The 13116-nt window shown below is 44.5% G+C and overlaps 2 protein-coding genes across 3 annotated transcripts in view; both read right to left on the bottom strand.

Moving 5' to 3' along the window:
• Positions 1–260: 260 nt before the first annotated feature.
• Positions 261–8238, bottom strand: f8a (coagulation factor VIII associated). The gene is made up of 12 exons (XM_049014635.1): positions 8081–8238; positions 7551–7597; positions 7284–7356; positions 6476–6635; positions 6134–6202; positions 5701–5821; positions 5395–5487; positions 2834–2898; positions 2638–2719; positions 2206–2252; positions 686–741; positions 261–559 (listed from the first exon to the last, which is right to left on the bottom strand). Exons 1-12 carry the CDS (start codon positions 8137–8139, stop codon positions 478–480), a joined length of 954 nt encoding a protein of 317 aa, XP_048870592.1. The 5' UTR covers positions 8140–8238; the 3' UTR covers positions 261–477.
• Positions 8239–12031: 3793 nt separating this feature from the next.
• Positions 12032–13116, bottom strand: part of LOC125742507 (transcription factor 20-like) — a 34492-nt gene continuing 33407 nt past the window's right edge. For both annotated transcript variants that reach the window (XM_049014576.1, XM_049014577.1), the window contains exons 10-11: positions 12418–12528; positions 12032–12201 (exon numbers count right to left, since the gene is read on the bottom strand). The gene's annotated coding sequence lies outside the window, so the exon portion shown is untranslated. The remainder of the gene's footprint in view (positions 12202–12417; positions 12529–13116) is intronic.

Here is a 13116-nt window from a genome sequence, read left to right as displayed (position 1 = left end):
TTACAACATATCATCCTGCCATTTTCTAACCACTTACCCTGGTCAGACACACACACACACAAAATCATACCCTATGGGAGATTCAGAGACACCAACTGGCCTAACTGCATGTCTTTAGACTGTGAGAGGAATCCTGAGCGAATAAATGCAGAGGAAACCCACGACTCTGGGGGAACTCGACACACACAGCGGAGATGGGACTCGAATGCAACAGAGCTACCATCATACTGTCTAATACACAGACCCATTCGAACAAAATGTACCGTTTCAAGTCATTTATTAAGTTACATATTTAAAGACTTTATACAACTCAAGATTTACATATAAACAAAGGACACAAGTCAAACTCCACCCCTGTATGAATGGCGCAGGCTGTTCTAGGAGAATGATACAGATCTAGACCTTCATTGTACTCGTGCTGCATGGGCCTTGGCCTAGCCGATAACCTGTCTGCTAGAATACAATGGGAATGTTCCATTAAATGCCTTGTCCAGAGGGGGTGATGCGTTCTTGTACCACCAAATGGAGGAGATGATTCTGTTCTGCAGAAAGCAGGGGCCTGGAGAAATGAATGGAAAGGGAGGGATGGAGACAAAGGACAGAGGCAATTGATATTCCATACTGGTAGGATTCACGATAAATAATACATAATGCTTACATAAGCGAGCATTCAGAAGGCACTCACCACAACTCGGTCTGCAGGGATTTCAAAGATTCCGTATCTTTTTCTTGACAGGCCATCTGCGGGGCACAGATGTCAGCGCCCTACATCATCACACCCCTAAAAACACATCACACATGGCCAGCACACTCCAAAAAAAAAAAAAAAAAAAAGAGAGAAAGAAAAGCAGCACCGATTGGGCCGTAATAATCTGTTACATCAGCAATCTATAGGCAGGGCTCACGCAGCCAGCTCTCAGGAGCGTGCCGAGAGAAAAAAAGGGACGGGGGGGGGGGGGGAAGAGTGAGGCAGAACCTAATCAGCCAATTAGGAATGCGAGTGGCTCTCAGAGATAGAGCACGACCTCACTCCGTAATCTCCCCGTACTGCTAATCAGAAATGAATTCCTTTATCTGATTGGAGGGAGACGATAGGAGCCCATTTTCATTCCTCCGCAGATATCCCACTTCGCCATTAATCTCAGCGGGCGAACGTCACCCTTTGCCCACATTTATCTGAGGACACTGCATTTTGCAGGCCCCCACCCAGTCCCTGAGGGCAGTCTTACACCTAATTATACGCCGCTCAGTTAATATTTATAAATGGAGGTATATTTGATCTCAGGGCAGCAACATGACCTCAGTACTATGCAACAGGCACCATGGGGAACATCTCACACCCAGACACGTTACTCCCCTGTACCCAGCTCTCCACTGTGCTGCTGTCAGAACCAATCAGAGAAGAACAGCTGTTATACTAACCAACCACATTCCACGTCAGCTCGCGTCAGCTATTCCCAGTCTGTTATATACGCAACAATAGCCATGACGTCAAAAGACGTCTCTTCAGCTACTACACTGCCACTTGACTTATTGTGATGCTAAAAGCAATGAAATGGCCATAATGCAAAAGCAGACTGCTGTATTCAACTGTTTAAAATTTAGACTGTGTTAATTAGGATTTTGTCATTGGCATTTGACTTCGCCTGCTGGTCCCCTGGGGGGGTGGGCTCCCCCTTTGAGGCTGGTTCCTCTGCTTGGATCACTGGGGGCTTTGGGAAGGGATAATGTAAAGTGCTTTACAATATAATGCTGTAAAAATGCGCTATACAAGTATAACTGAATGAACAGGCCAGAAAAATATTCACAAGTGTAGCCTTGCTGTCGTAAGGATGGGTCATTAGCTGCGACATTGCCTGTGGACATACTATGATGTTAAAAACAATATTGCTAACTGCCTAAAAAAAAATGAGAAATAACTCTCTCGTTTCACAGTCGAAGAATCAGACAACATCTGGTGGGTGAGGCGTGGGCATGTTTACAACCCGCCACACGCTGACCAGCTGTTCGGCGACAGCAGAGCACAGCCATCCGTCCTGTGCACCGACGCGCGGCCGGAAAGCCAAACAGCAGAAGCGACGAGGTGCGGCATGTGAGCGACTCGCCAGCAAGATGCTTAACGCCTATAAATATGAACCCAGCTGGATGAAAGCGGCACTGATGCAGTGATTCGTCTCTGTCACGGCACGGCAACCGAGCACTTACCACCACAGACTGCAGAAGCAGGAACACGTTCTCCGGAAGAAACGTCACTGAAGGAGAGAAGAATATTGAAGGAAAGAGGGAGAGAGTGAGAGAGAGTGAGAGAGAGTGAGAGAGGCAACCTCTTGACATGCAATGCATAAGAGCTCAGGGGAGGATTCAATCTAAAGTCACTGCAAATGGAAGTGAAATTGAAACTGGTTTAAAAAATCACACCGCAGGGCTATTTTTTAAGCTGCATTACGTTTCCTTTGTTATTTATTCCAAGCCTATTGTACTACTCAAAACCAGTTCTCCCACACTGTCCCCACTATACTGAGTGTTTACATGTGCAAGCAGTGGTTAGTTTCTTCAATTTGCCTCTCCTTCCATGGCAGATCCTGCTGTCCACAGGACAGAAGCAAGAGATAGTCAGTCAATGAGAGAAACTACTACCTTGGCTATGAGAGTCAAAAGACTCCCAGGCGTAACGCTCCAGGGTCTGAGCATGCTCCGGAAGCAGCTTCTGAGGGGGGGGCTGGGAAGGAGGAGGCGGGGGGGGGGGAAGACATCATTTAGACATGGCACCCTTTTCGTTTGTCCAGAAAAAAAGAAAATATATATATATATTGTGGTTCAAATCTTCATGCACCTCAAGCAGCATGAGGAGGAGAACTCTGGTCACCTCGCATCTGGCCACGATGTCCAGAAAGGCTCCTGAGAGGAAGAAGAGCAGAGAAACTGTGTCCGATGACGAAGTGACGAGAGAGGTGATCACGTAAGCCTCTGCGTACGCCTCCGCACACGGAATCGAGGATGCGAGAAAGCAGCGAGGAATCGGTTTACGGCGTGCAACGTCCTGACATTTAACACGGCGCCATTTCGCTGCGTGTTATTGAAATTGTGCCCCCCCCCCTCCCCCCAAAGAAAAACATACAAACAAACAAATAAAAATCTGCCTTCTTTGACAGCCTTCATAGTCACACAAAAAGCCAGGATAGAATGACATTTTAATAGCATTCTTCTGCACATGAGGGTCACCTTTTCAACACAATGTAACAGCACTAGCTGGTCTATAAATGCAACCCCCCCCCCCCCCACCCCCACCAACCACTACTGAAGTCTCTTTCAGGGCAGTGCTTTTCTTTTTAACCTTGCTATGCTTGACGCATGATTATCCATGCAAAATGGGTTTTTAATACGTTTTTAATTATGTTTTGATAGTGCTCTGCTGTCATGGAAAGCTCCGACTGTTGGCCATGTACGTGCAGTTGCTTGCCCAACACAACCGGCTTCACGGCACCGAATCTCTCAGCTGGAGAACAAATGAGTTGTACAGCTATGCGCGGATTTCACATGCGTTTTGTGTTCTCTGAATTTCTGAGGAACCAGAAAACATTTAAATGCCGGTTCCAGAAGTTTCCCCAAAGTATCAGTGCTGCTTAAGGTTAATGCAGCATCCAGCCACTTTGAAAGCACTAATGCAGTAAAAGGATGTGGGGAAGGTTTACATGAAATTCTTAAAAATGCGGGATTTTTTATCATTCTGCCCTTTACTGAGCTTCATCGGTCTGACACCGGCAAGCGGTTGCAGTGACAGTGTAATAATATTTCCCTTTTAAAAAGGAAAAATGAACATTTGCTCTGCACTTAATCCAAAAAAAAAAACCAGGAGGCATTACGGATAAAAGCTGTGGAATTAAAGGCTCCCATTTTTTTTGTAGTTAAATATTTAAGCATATAAATAACACAATCAAGGGGTTTTGGAAGCCATTTAAATTATTACATCGCCTTCCATCTCTTAAACAAAATTAATTGGTTTAACGGAATGTTTTTAGAAAGAATGTTGGCAAATATTGATAGAAATGAACGGAAATTAAAAGAATCCCATTTTAAACCCATCATAAGCTATTATATCATGATATCATTGAATATGAATATGATAAGTAAATAACTAATGTTATGGAATAAGTGAACAAATAATTACTATAACAATTTAAACAGGATACACTGCTAAACGCTGTATGAGATGTTTACAGTCGCGATAGCTACAGAGACCAGTGTTTCTCCTATGTTTACAGCTTGGGGTGGGGGGGGGGGCTGCCGGACACCGACAGGATTCATGGTGTTCATGTGTTTCTTTTAATGACAGCAGTCAGTATAACAACTGAACTAAACATCAGAACATTTCTTTTATTGACAATTATCCACAAAGTGTGCAGCTTTTGTTGCCATCTTAACCATCCTGGGACGCAGATATTTCCGTTTGTTTTTCTGGTGGTTGACGCGACATATTCTCCGACGCGCGCTCTCTGTCCGCTGGTGTGAGTGTGCTCACCTGTGTGTGTGCGCGCATGTGTCTGTGCACGCGCACCGGCGTGGAACAGAGGAGAATTGTAAACGTGCGACCGCGTGGAGACAAAAATGACAAGCTGTTGTGTAAATAAGATAAACTAAATAGTCTTATGTTATTTGTTTAATAAAAGGACAATGTATAGACCTGTTCTATAGGAAAGGGAACCTTAAATGACCTCTGTTGTGATCTGGCGCTATATAGAAAATAAAATTAAATAAAATTAACTTGACCGTCAAGGGTGGGGGGGCGGGACAACCCCCCTAATATAATGATAGGGGAAACACTGGAGACTAAGTGTGGCTGGATGGATGCTGCCATCGCCCAGCACGAATAGAAAATATCGCACGGTATATCGCTGGCCTGGGAACAGACCCAAGTTCAAAGAGGACTACTGAACGCCCATCCCTATCACACCACTGTAAGGTCGAAGCGTCTTAAGGCAAACCATCATAAACCGAGAAGCGTCCACATACCTTCCAGTACAGTATCTTTTTAACAAAATTACCCACTGCAAAAAAATAAATAAAAAATGCTTCCACATTTTATCACAAGAAGATTAAGACGACTTTACGCCTAATTCTATATAATGCAATGGTAGCTTAAGACAGCAGGTGTGGGGATGACAGGATGAAAAATCCTCTAAGTCTGCAGCAAGGAGCCACAGGGTGTTGCTGTTTGCTCGCTCACAGCGTCTTGCTGCCTCATCAAATTCTACTTCCCCTGCTTGCCTGTTGTCTGTCTGGTGCTGTTGCTTTGTCCTTTTTACGGATATGATTTCTGTTACTGCTAATACACCCCCCAAGACATGACATCAGCAGGAAGTGACATCACTGCAGAGTAATGGCGGAGTGCCTCACCTACGGGCGTGTTCGTGCCGGGAACCTGCAGGCCGCGCTCCTGACACACAAACTGCATCTCCGTCAGCACTGCCAGCGCACCGTAGTAATCACCTGCGAAGGCACATGTCTCAAACCTGGTGACTACGCAAGCTCCCCACCCAGTGGAAAGAAAAAGACAAAAAGACACACACATGCTCCAGGCTTCGCGTTTAAATCTGATCCTCAGGTCAGCATTTTCCATGCAGACAGTCATGCCAGTGGACATGTCAACCGGCATCAGTCAAAAACGCCCTTCGATGTCGCTCAATCTAGGCCCCCACTCACGTGTCAGGATTTTGCAAGAGGCGATCTCCCCCATGGACAGCAGCGACTCGATTGGCGTCTGGACCTGCAGCTCCGCGGCTCGCTGGTAATGGACGACGGCTTCCCCGGGCCGGTTCATCTCCTGGATATGGAATTGACACGACGATTCTGATTGCGTGACATTCCCGGGACACAACAAGAAGCCACCCCTATTTTAACAGTGCAAACAGAGCGGGAAGTGGCTGCCGTAATGAAACCATGCATTTTCACCATATCCATTTATGTACTGAGTACCAGGCACTGTGGGGAGAGCAGGCATACACAAATGTATTTACATTTATTCATCTAGCACATGGTGTTAATCAAAAGTAATACGCAAGCGAGGCAGATATAGCATGACAATATGTAAATAATGAATATGCAGGCCTAAGTAGAGTGAGAATAAGCCAGATACCTTGAGAGCATTGCCCAGTTCCAGTGACAGACTGGCAGCCATCACTGGCTGGTTCATCTCTATGTATACCTGAAAAACAAGGACAACGTCAGTGCAATTCTGACCCAAAACCCAGGCACACAAATACAAAAAAATATGCCATCCCAACACACACCTACTGGGTAGGTCTAACTATTTATCATTCAGCTTGACTCAGGAATATGACCCAAACCAGAATTAAGGAGAAGCATCAGCGTAAAAAAAAAGAGCAAAGTGTGCACCTATGCCACGCAAACGAGCCAGAAATACCAACTTGCCACCGCGTGCATGACAAAGCTAAAGACACAAACAGACGGCATTCACCTTGATGGCGAAACTGTAGCAGTTGAGTGCGGCCTGGAGGTGCTCGTCAAAGCCGGGGGCTTGCAGTGAGTGATTCTCCCGCTCGGAGAGCAGAAAGAGCCTGGCAGCCTCAGTCAGTGCGAGGGCCTCGCCTGGCGCATTGAATAAAGTCTGCTCACACCTGAGGGTGTGACGTTCACACAGTGCGAGTGTAAACACAGGCTTAGCGAAACAGGGGTCACAAGAGTAGTAACACAAAGAGGAGGAAGACAAAAAAAATCTTAGATTTACATCACTTCAGGATTCATAATTCATACAGTTTAAATATATATGCAACAAAAAATGAATTACAACTGAAATAAAAGTCTACAGGAAATTTTGCATACCTATGCTTCAGTCTGAAAAAGACACATGTATTATATAAATAATACGGAGAACCTTTTTATTGTTCTTGTGGGAATATAAGAACTGAAGGTTCTTTTTAGTGGGAAGTACAGAGAATCCTAAGTCATATGGAAAAACAATCACCAGGCCTATTCTGTGGCAGGTGCACATAGTTCCATAATATCCAAAATGTCTCCATCATCAGGGACAGAACCAGCAAGGGATGCATCTACTAGGGGTCAAGGAAGGTGGGATAGAAAACCAACACAAAGAGCCATTTACGCCACATGAGGTACCAGCGGACTCCCACAATCCATTATTCCTCAGATCTGACAGTCTGACAAACCAACACCGCTCTTACGCATGGAATGAAAATCCATCTGTAAACGAGAGGATTCTGGTCCTTAAATGGAGGCAGGGAGGCAAGCGGGTCTGTGGTCCTCACCTCGCCATGGCCAGATTGCAAAAGGCTGCATACTGCAGGCAGTCCTGTTGTTTCAGCTCTTTGGCCAACTGACCTGCCAGGAGAGATGGTCAGGAGGAAAACAGGTTACATGCAGATACAAACAAATGGAACGGGATCAAGGCAAGAAAGGTTACTCTGATTCACTTCGGAGAGAAAGCAGAACAGTGTCCACCTATAAATCATTAAATCACAGTGGCAAGTCACTACCGCCAATTAGTTACCTACTGAGAAATTCAAAGAACTCACCGAATTGCTCACTTGCTTCAGCAACATTAGGCTTGCGCAGAAATCGCCTGACAGAAAAAAGCAAAACACAACAATAATCATTGTCTTAACCCATAATAGCTGATAATTACACACTGGGACAACTGCATCCATTGTATTTTTGCCAAACTGCATTATGAGCCAGCAAAGTAAATAATTAAGATTACAAACAGACACGTTATTAAACTCGCTAACTGCCTGTGATGTAAGCTAAAGAAATTATAATCACTACGTTTAGTAATAAATTTTACGACACCCAACTGGTTAGCTAATACACAACTACCTGGTTATTAATTAATCAGCTGGTTATCCGTCTAGCTAAACAAAGTGCAAGGCAAATTACGGAGCGTTTACTGAACAGCTAGCTACCACTGACAGCCGGGGGACCGCCCCACATCCAGCTAGACAGCCTGCTAGCAAGCCTGTAACAGCGAAGACATGCAATAAAACGCGGCTGGGAAATGGGATAAAAACCGAGCTATACTCTGTGAAACGTTTATTTCGCGTCTTACTTTTTCAGCTTATTTGACACAGCCCGATAGCGCATCAGGAAGTCACCCTCCGCCGCCATGTTTGCTGCACGGTGCTGGGGTCGCGCGCGTAGGCGCGTGCCCGGTGCTCAGAGCCGCGCGGGTGTTCGGCGTTGCTCACGTCATCAGTACAGAACGGCAAGTTCTGCACCGGTCAGTGCTGCGCAAGCTACTCGCTGATTAACTAAGCTGTTTGGCCGTTTTCATACGTGGACCATTAATCAGTCAGGACATGAGACTGCATATAATTAATACTTTTGGCTCAATCACCTGTTATATTCAGATACCACTTGACTAGCTACAGCTCCTCACTTATGCCAACAGCCTGGTCTCCCTGCTGAAAAAACAACAAAGACCAGCTTAGCTGTTTAGCGTAATGCATACTGGTTATACCAGCATGTGTCGTGTTTTGGTGCTGGTGGACCAGCATCATTAATGAAATATTGCTGATGGTCCAGCTTCCTGTGCAGGTACACCAGCATAGAAATCATGCTTGTCTATACTGTTTTTTTTTTTCCCAGCAGACCTTGCAGAGAAAATCATGTGGCTGTGACTCAGTACACAGCACACAGACGAGGAGTTCAGTTACTGTTCGACAGCTTTACAGGCGAAATGTGTGATCTAAGCGGTTTTGAATGTGTTATGATCGTTGGTGACAGATGTGGTTCTTCCGGCATCTCAGAAACAGCCAGCGGCAGTTCTGATGGCAAAAATACCTTGTTAATGAGAGCAGTCACAGGGGCATAGCTAGGTAACGTCAACAGGAGGACTACAAGTGCAAGAATGTCATGGACCAGACTCTAAGGAAAGCTTTTGCCGCATACAGTACTTTGCGTAAAGGAAGCATTCATTTTCAAATCTAACCCTCTTCCGAACTCTCCTGACCAGGATAAGTGGTTGGAAGACAGATAGACGTCTGGGACTTTTATGTGCATTTTCTCTGCATGTCAAGCGAGCAGAGGCGTGTGAATTCCTTCCGTCGTGATGGTAAACGTATCCAAGCAAAGGAGGCCTGGAAAGAGGATTACAGTATATTAGAGTACAGATATTTCCTTTTATGGAGTTATGGGGAGGAGCAGGGTTGGGGTAACCCCCACATAACCTGAAAACAAAGAAGCAATTTCAGGGGACAATAATAAAAAAAAAACAAATGAAAAGCAGGAAAAACTCAGGCAAAGGAGTCAGGCAGTAAAATAGCACAACATTAGGACCCGGCATGCAAACTGAACGGATTGCTGGAGCTGAAACAAAACATAATACACTAGTGTATTCCTGTTCTATGAATGAGAGGGAGGTGGAGCTAATCAGCATAGACACTTCGGTCACATGACTTTTCCCTGACAGCTACGTCTCCCTCCACCTTTGTCACAGTAAGTTGATCCAGCAGGTAGCATTGCTGTGGATTGCTGTCAAACTCAGATCCTGAGTCTTAGACCTACTCACATTGATCCTGGGCTTCCTCCCATGGTCCTAAGACATGTTTTTTTTGTGCAAAACAGGGCAGGCAAGACCTTGGATAGCATGCAAAGGGCATATGCTAAGACAAATTCTGCTAGCAGTATTGACGCGAACAGCTTCTCACTTCTACTAGTGATATTAAGAAAATACTTTCGTAATCATTTTGCATTTGACAGCACACAGAAGCTTGTCGTCTGGGCCAGGTGAGCAGTTCCTGCTGGAGATGTGCTGCTGTAAGCACATGACTAGCATATTCAGAGACTGAAAACTAGCTAGTGCATGCAACAAGGAGAACATGTATCATTTACAGAGGTGGAGATTCCAGGTCCAGAGAGTACAAATCCAGACCAAGATTTTGTTTCAACCGACCAGTTGAGCGTAAAGAGTCGCAGTCACCAAGTACTGAACTGATTGGTTGAAACAAAATCTTGGTCTGGATTTGTACTCTCTGGACCTGGAATCTCCACCTCTGATCATTTATTTGCTTCAGTATCATTATCTTGGTCTTATTATCAGTTGTATTAGCTGAGAAAGTCTACATCACACTTTTTTTTGCAGACATTCGTGACTTTAACACAAAGTAACAATCTATCTACTGAACTGACTGTGAGCACAAGTAAGAGGCAGGTACACATGTGGACATTCATAGGTCTAAAGGGTATAATAAGGTTTGTGAAGTTAGAGTGAAGGCGGTAAGCGGGAAGATGGTGGCACAGGAGGTAGTGCTCTCGTTCGGCAACTGGAGGGTTGCAGGTTCGAGCCCTGGTTCCTCCTGACCCCATCAAAGTGTCCTTGAGCAAGACACTGAACCCCAAATTGCTCCCGGTGAGCAGGTTGGCACCTTGCATGGCAGCCTCTGCCACCGGTGTGTGAATGAGTGTGTGGATGGGTGAATGTGAGGCATGAAATGTAAAGTGCTTTGAGTATTCGTAGGAGTAGAAAAGCGCTCTATAAATGCAGTCCATTTACCATTTTCTTGCCAGTCTACGTGGTTGGGCCATGCACTCTATCATTACGTTTCTTTATTTCCACCCATTTCAGGAAGCAGCCATATCGGTTTTACAGTGCTGTTTACACGTCACTGGAAATTCCCCAGTTTCCCCCTTACTGCAAACAGGGACCAATTACGAGGCAAGGATCTGCTGACTATCTGTAACCAGCTCTGTGTTGGCCAGTGTGACTGTGACTAAAGTGAAAATGTGCAGTTTCACCCGAGGACACCAGTGTTTCCAAGACAACCAGTATAAATAATAATCATGCATTTGGCTGGTGCACATGCCCCAAATAAATATAAGATAATATAAGATATAATCCATCTTTCTACAATATATTTTACCTAAAAACACCTCATTCAGACGTCTGTCAATGCTATAATTTTGCCGGAGTTAGAAGCATAATTTACTCCATTTACGATGAGTCACAAAAGAAATCTGCATTATTGTAGAACTTTAAATCCCCAAACATATCCCATGTTGTGTGGAAGTGAGTGGAAGAGATGGTAAGTGGCAATAAGACCAATGAGAGATCTCCGGGGATGTGGAAAAAAAAGAGTTGGAGCAAATAACGTGATTACCTCTGCATTGTCTGGAAAACAACTTTCATGTTGTACGGTGGATTCATAAAGTATTCAGTCCTCTTCGTTTTTGTCGTGTTTGGTGATTGCTTTGTCCTCCCTGTCCTGTGCGCCTGACCATCCTGTCTCCTCACTCATGTGACCTTGATGAGCCACGCCTGTTATTTCTTGCCCCTTGTTAGTCTTTAAATATTTAAGTACCTATTTGTCGCGTCATGTACACTCCAGTCATTGACGTTGTTTTTCCTGTCTACCCTTGTCCTTCCCCTTACTCACCGCCTTGTTTTGCCCCCTAATGTTGGAATTTAAATTTATTTTACGTTTGTCAAAAATCTGCCCACTAACGTCTATTGCACTGCAATAACAGTTAAACCTGAAAACTACTGTCACTATATACATTGTTGAAACGATATGTTAACCCCTGCTTTCACTTTCTCTTTCACCCAAATGAATCCTTGCCAATACAAGTAGCCCTTCTAATGAACAATTCTGAACATCCTGTAGCTTGTAGCATCCTGAACTATCACGTGATCAATATAAGGAGAGAGGGGGGTTCAGACGGCATTTTGTATTCTGTGAACATTCCTAAAGACTCCGATATGATGTGTTGGCTTTGCGTCTTTTGGTTAACCAAAAACCATACAGGAAACCTTATTAGAGTTGGTTTGAAGTGACTGTAACACACAATGGCATCTGAAGAAACACATTTTCTACTGGAACCGGTGATTTCTGCACAAATCGGTTGTGCCTGCGATTAGGCTACACAGCCCACCTCCATTCTAGTAATGGTTACAGTCGTGGCATAAAATCCATTAGCTGTAATTAATATGCCAGTTATTTCAAAATCAGTACTCCAAAGTGCAAAACATTTAGCAGTGAAATCCAATTACCTTAAGAAGGAGTTATTTAAAATATTTATTGAGGCGAAAAGAGCGAATGAGCAGCGGAGATTTAGGAATACCAATCACACGGAAGGGAGCAGAGCAGAGAGGGAACAGCAAAAGGAAACACAGACTTAATAATTTTCATAGACAGATTCAATGATATCTTCCTCCTTTTGTGTTTTCTGCATCTAAAAGGGAAGACAGAAAATGCATAATATAATTTTGCGGGTTTACATCAATGGGAGAACTGAAATGTTTTATCTTCCATACGCTAATTATTATTAGCCATATTATTAATGGATTCTCTTTATTTATGGTTATGTGGAGCTGTTAAGGATTCATTCATTCACAGGACAGTTGTACTAATGTGTGGCCTTTGAATTGCAATGCCATTCTCAGTTCACCTTGCATGTCTCTTTGGTTGCCCTCTGCTCCACCTTCTTCTTTTTCGTCTCCTTAGCCAGGGAGGCTGAATCCAGGACGTCGTAAATTGAGGATGCGCCGTGTTGGAGACCCTGAAGAAAAGCACAGGACAGAAAAGAAGATTCCTATTCCCAGTGCTTTTGTACGGCCTTTCAGTTTTGTACAGTCATTCAGTTGGGATTTATGATGAAAGGAGGATGTGGGAACAGGGCTTCCAATCAGATACATGTGATCAGCAGGCTATGAGCTCCGCGTCAGACTTGCATGATGCATTTTGCATATTTTCCCCATTATCAATTACCAGGCGCCTGCAGTCAGTAATCCTGTCCTCAGGTGTACCTTGGACTGGATGCTTCCCCCAAAAACACACACAAAGACACTAATGGTACTTTTGAGAAACACCAGTTGACCTAGAGGCAATTCTAGCGAACTCCCCCTCATCTAGCATGGTAAAATGCATTGCCTTTATTTTACTGTGGAGTGTAAATTAATAATATCATCATGGAACATTTTATAAAGACAAGACCTTTATTTTCACTTTGGCGAAAGAACACGCAAATAAGGCAGATTTGTCGGCCGCCCTCGGGGGTCCACCGGGACAGCCCAGTGCAAGCATCAACACTGACACACGACGAGGCCATGCTGCTATATCCTCCTGATTCATTCAGTCCAGCCGACGG

The sequence above is a fragment of the Brienomyrus brachyistius genome, chromosome 5 (assembly GCF_023856365.1).
Source record: "Brienomyrus brachyistius isolate T26 chromosome 5, BBRACH_0.4, whole genome shotgun sequence".
NCBI lineage: Eukaryota > Metazoa > Chordata > Actinopteri > Osteoglossiformes > Mormyridae > Brienomyrus > Brienomyrus brachyistius.
Note: the sequence above shows the minus strand (reverse complement) of the source record. Positions and strands in the feature narration are given on the sequence as shown.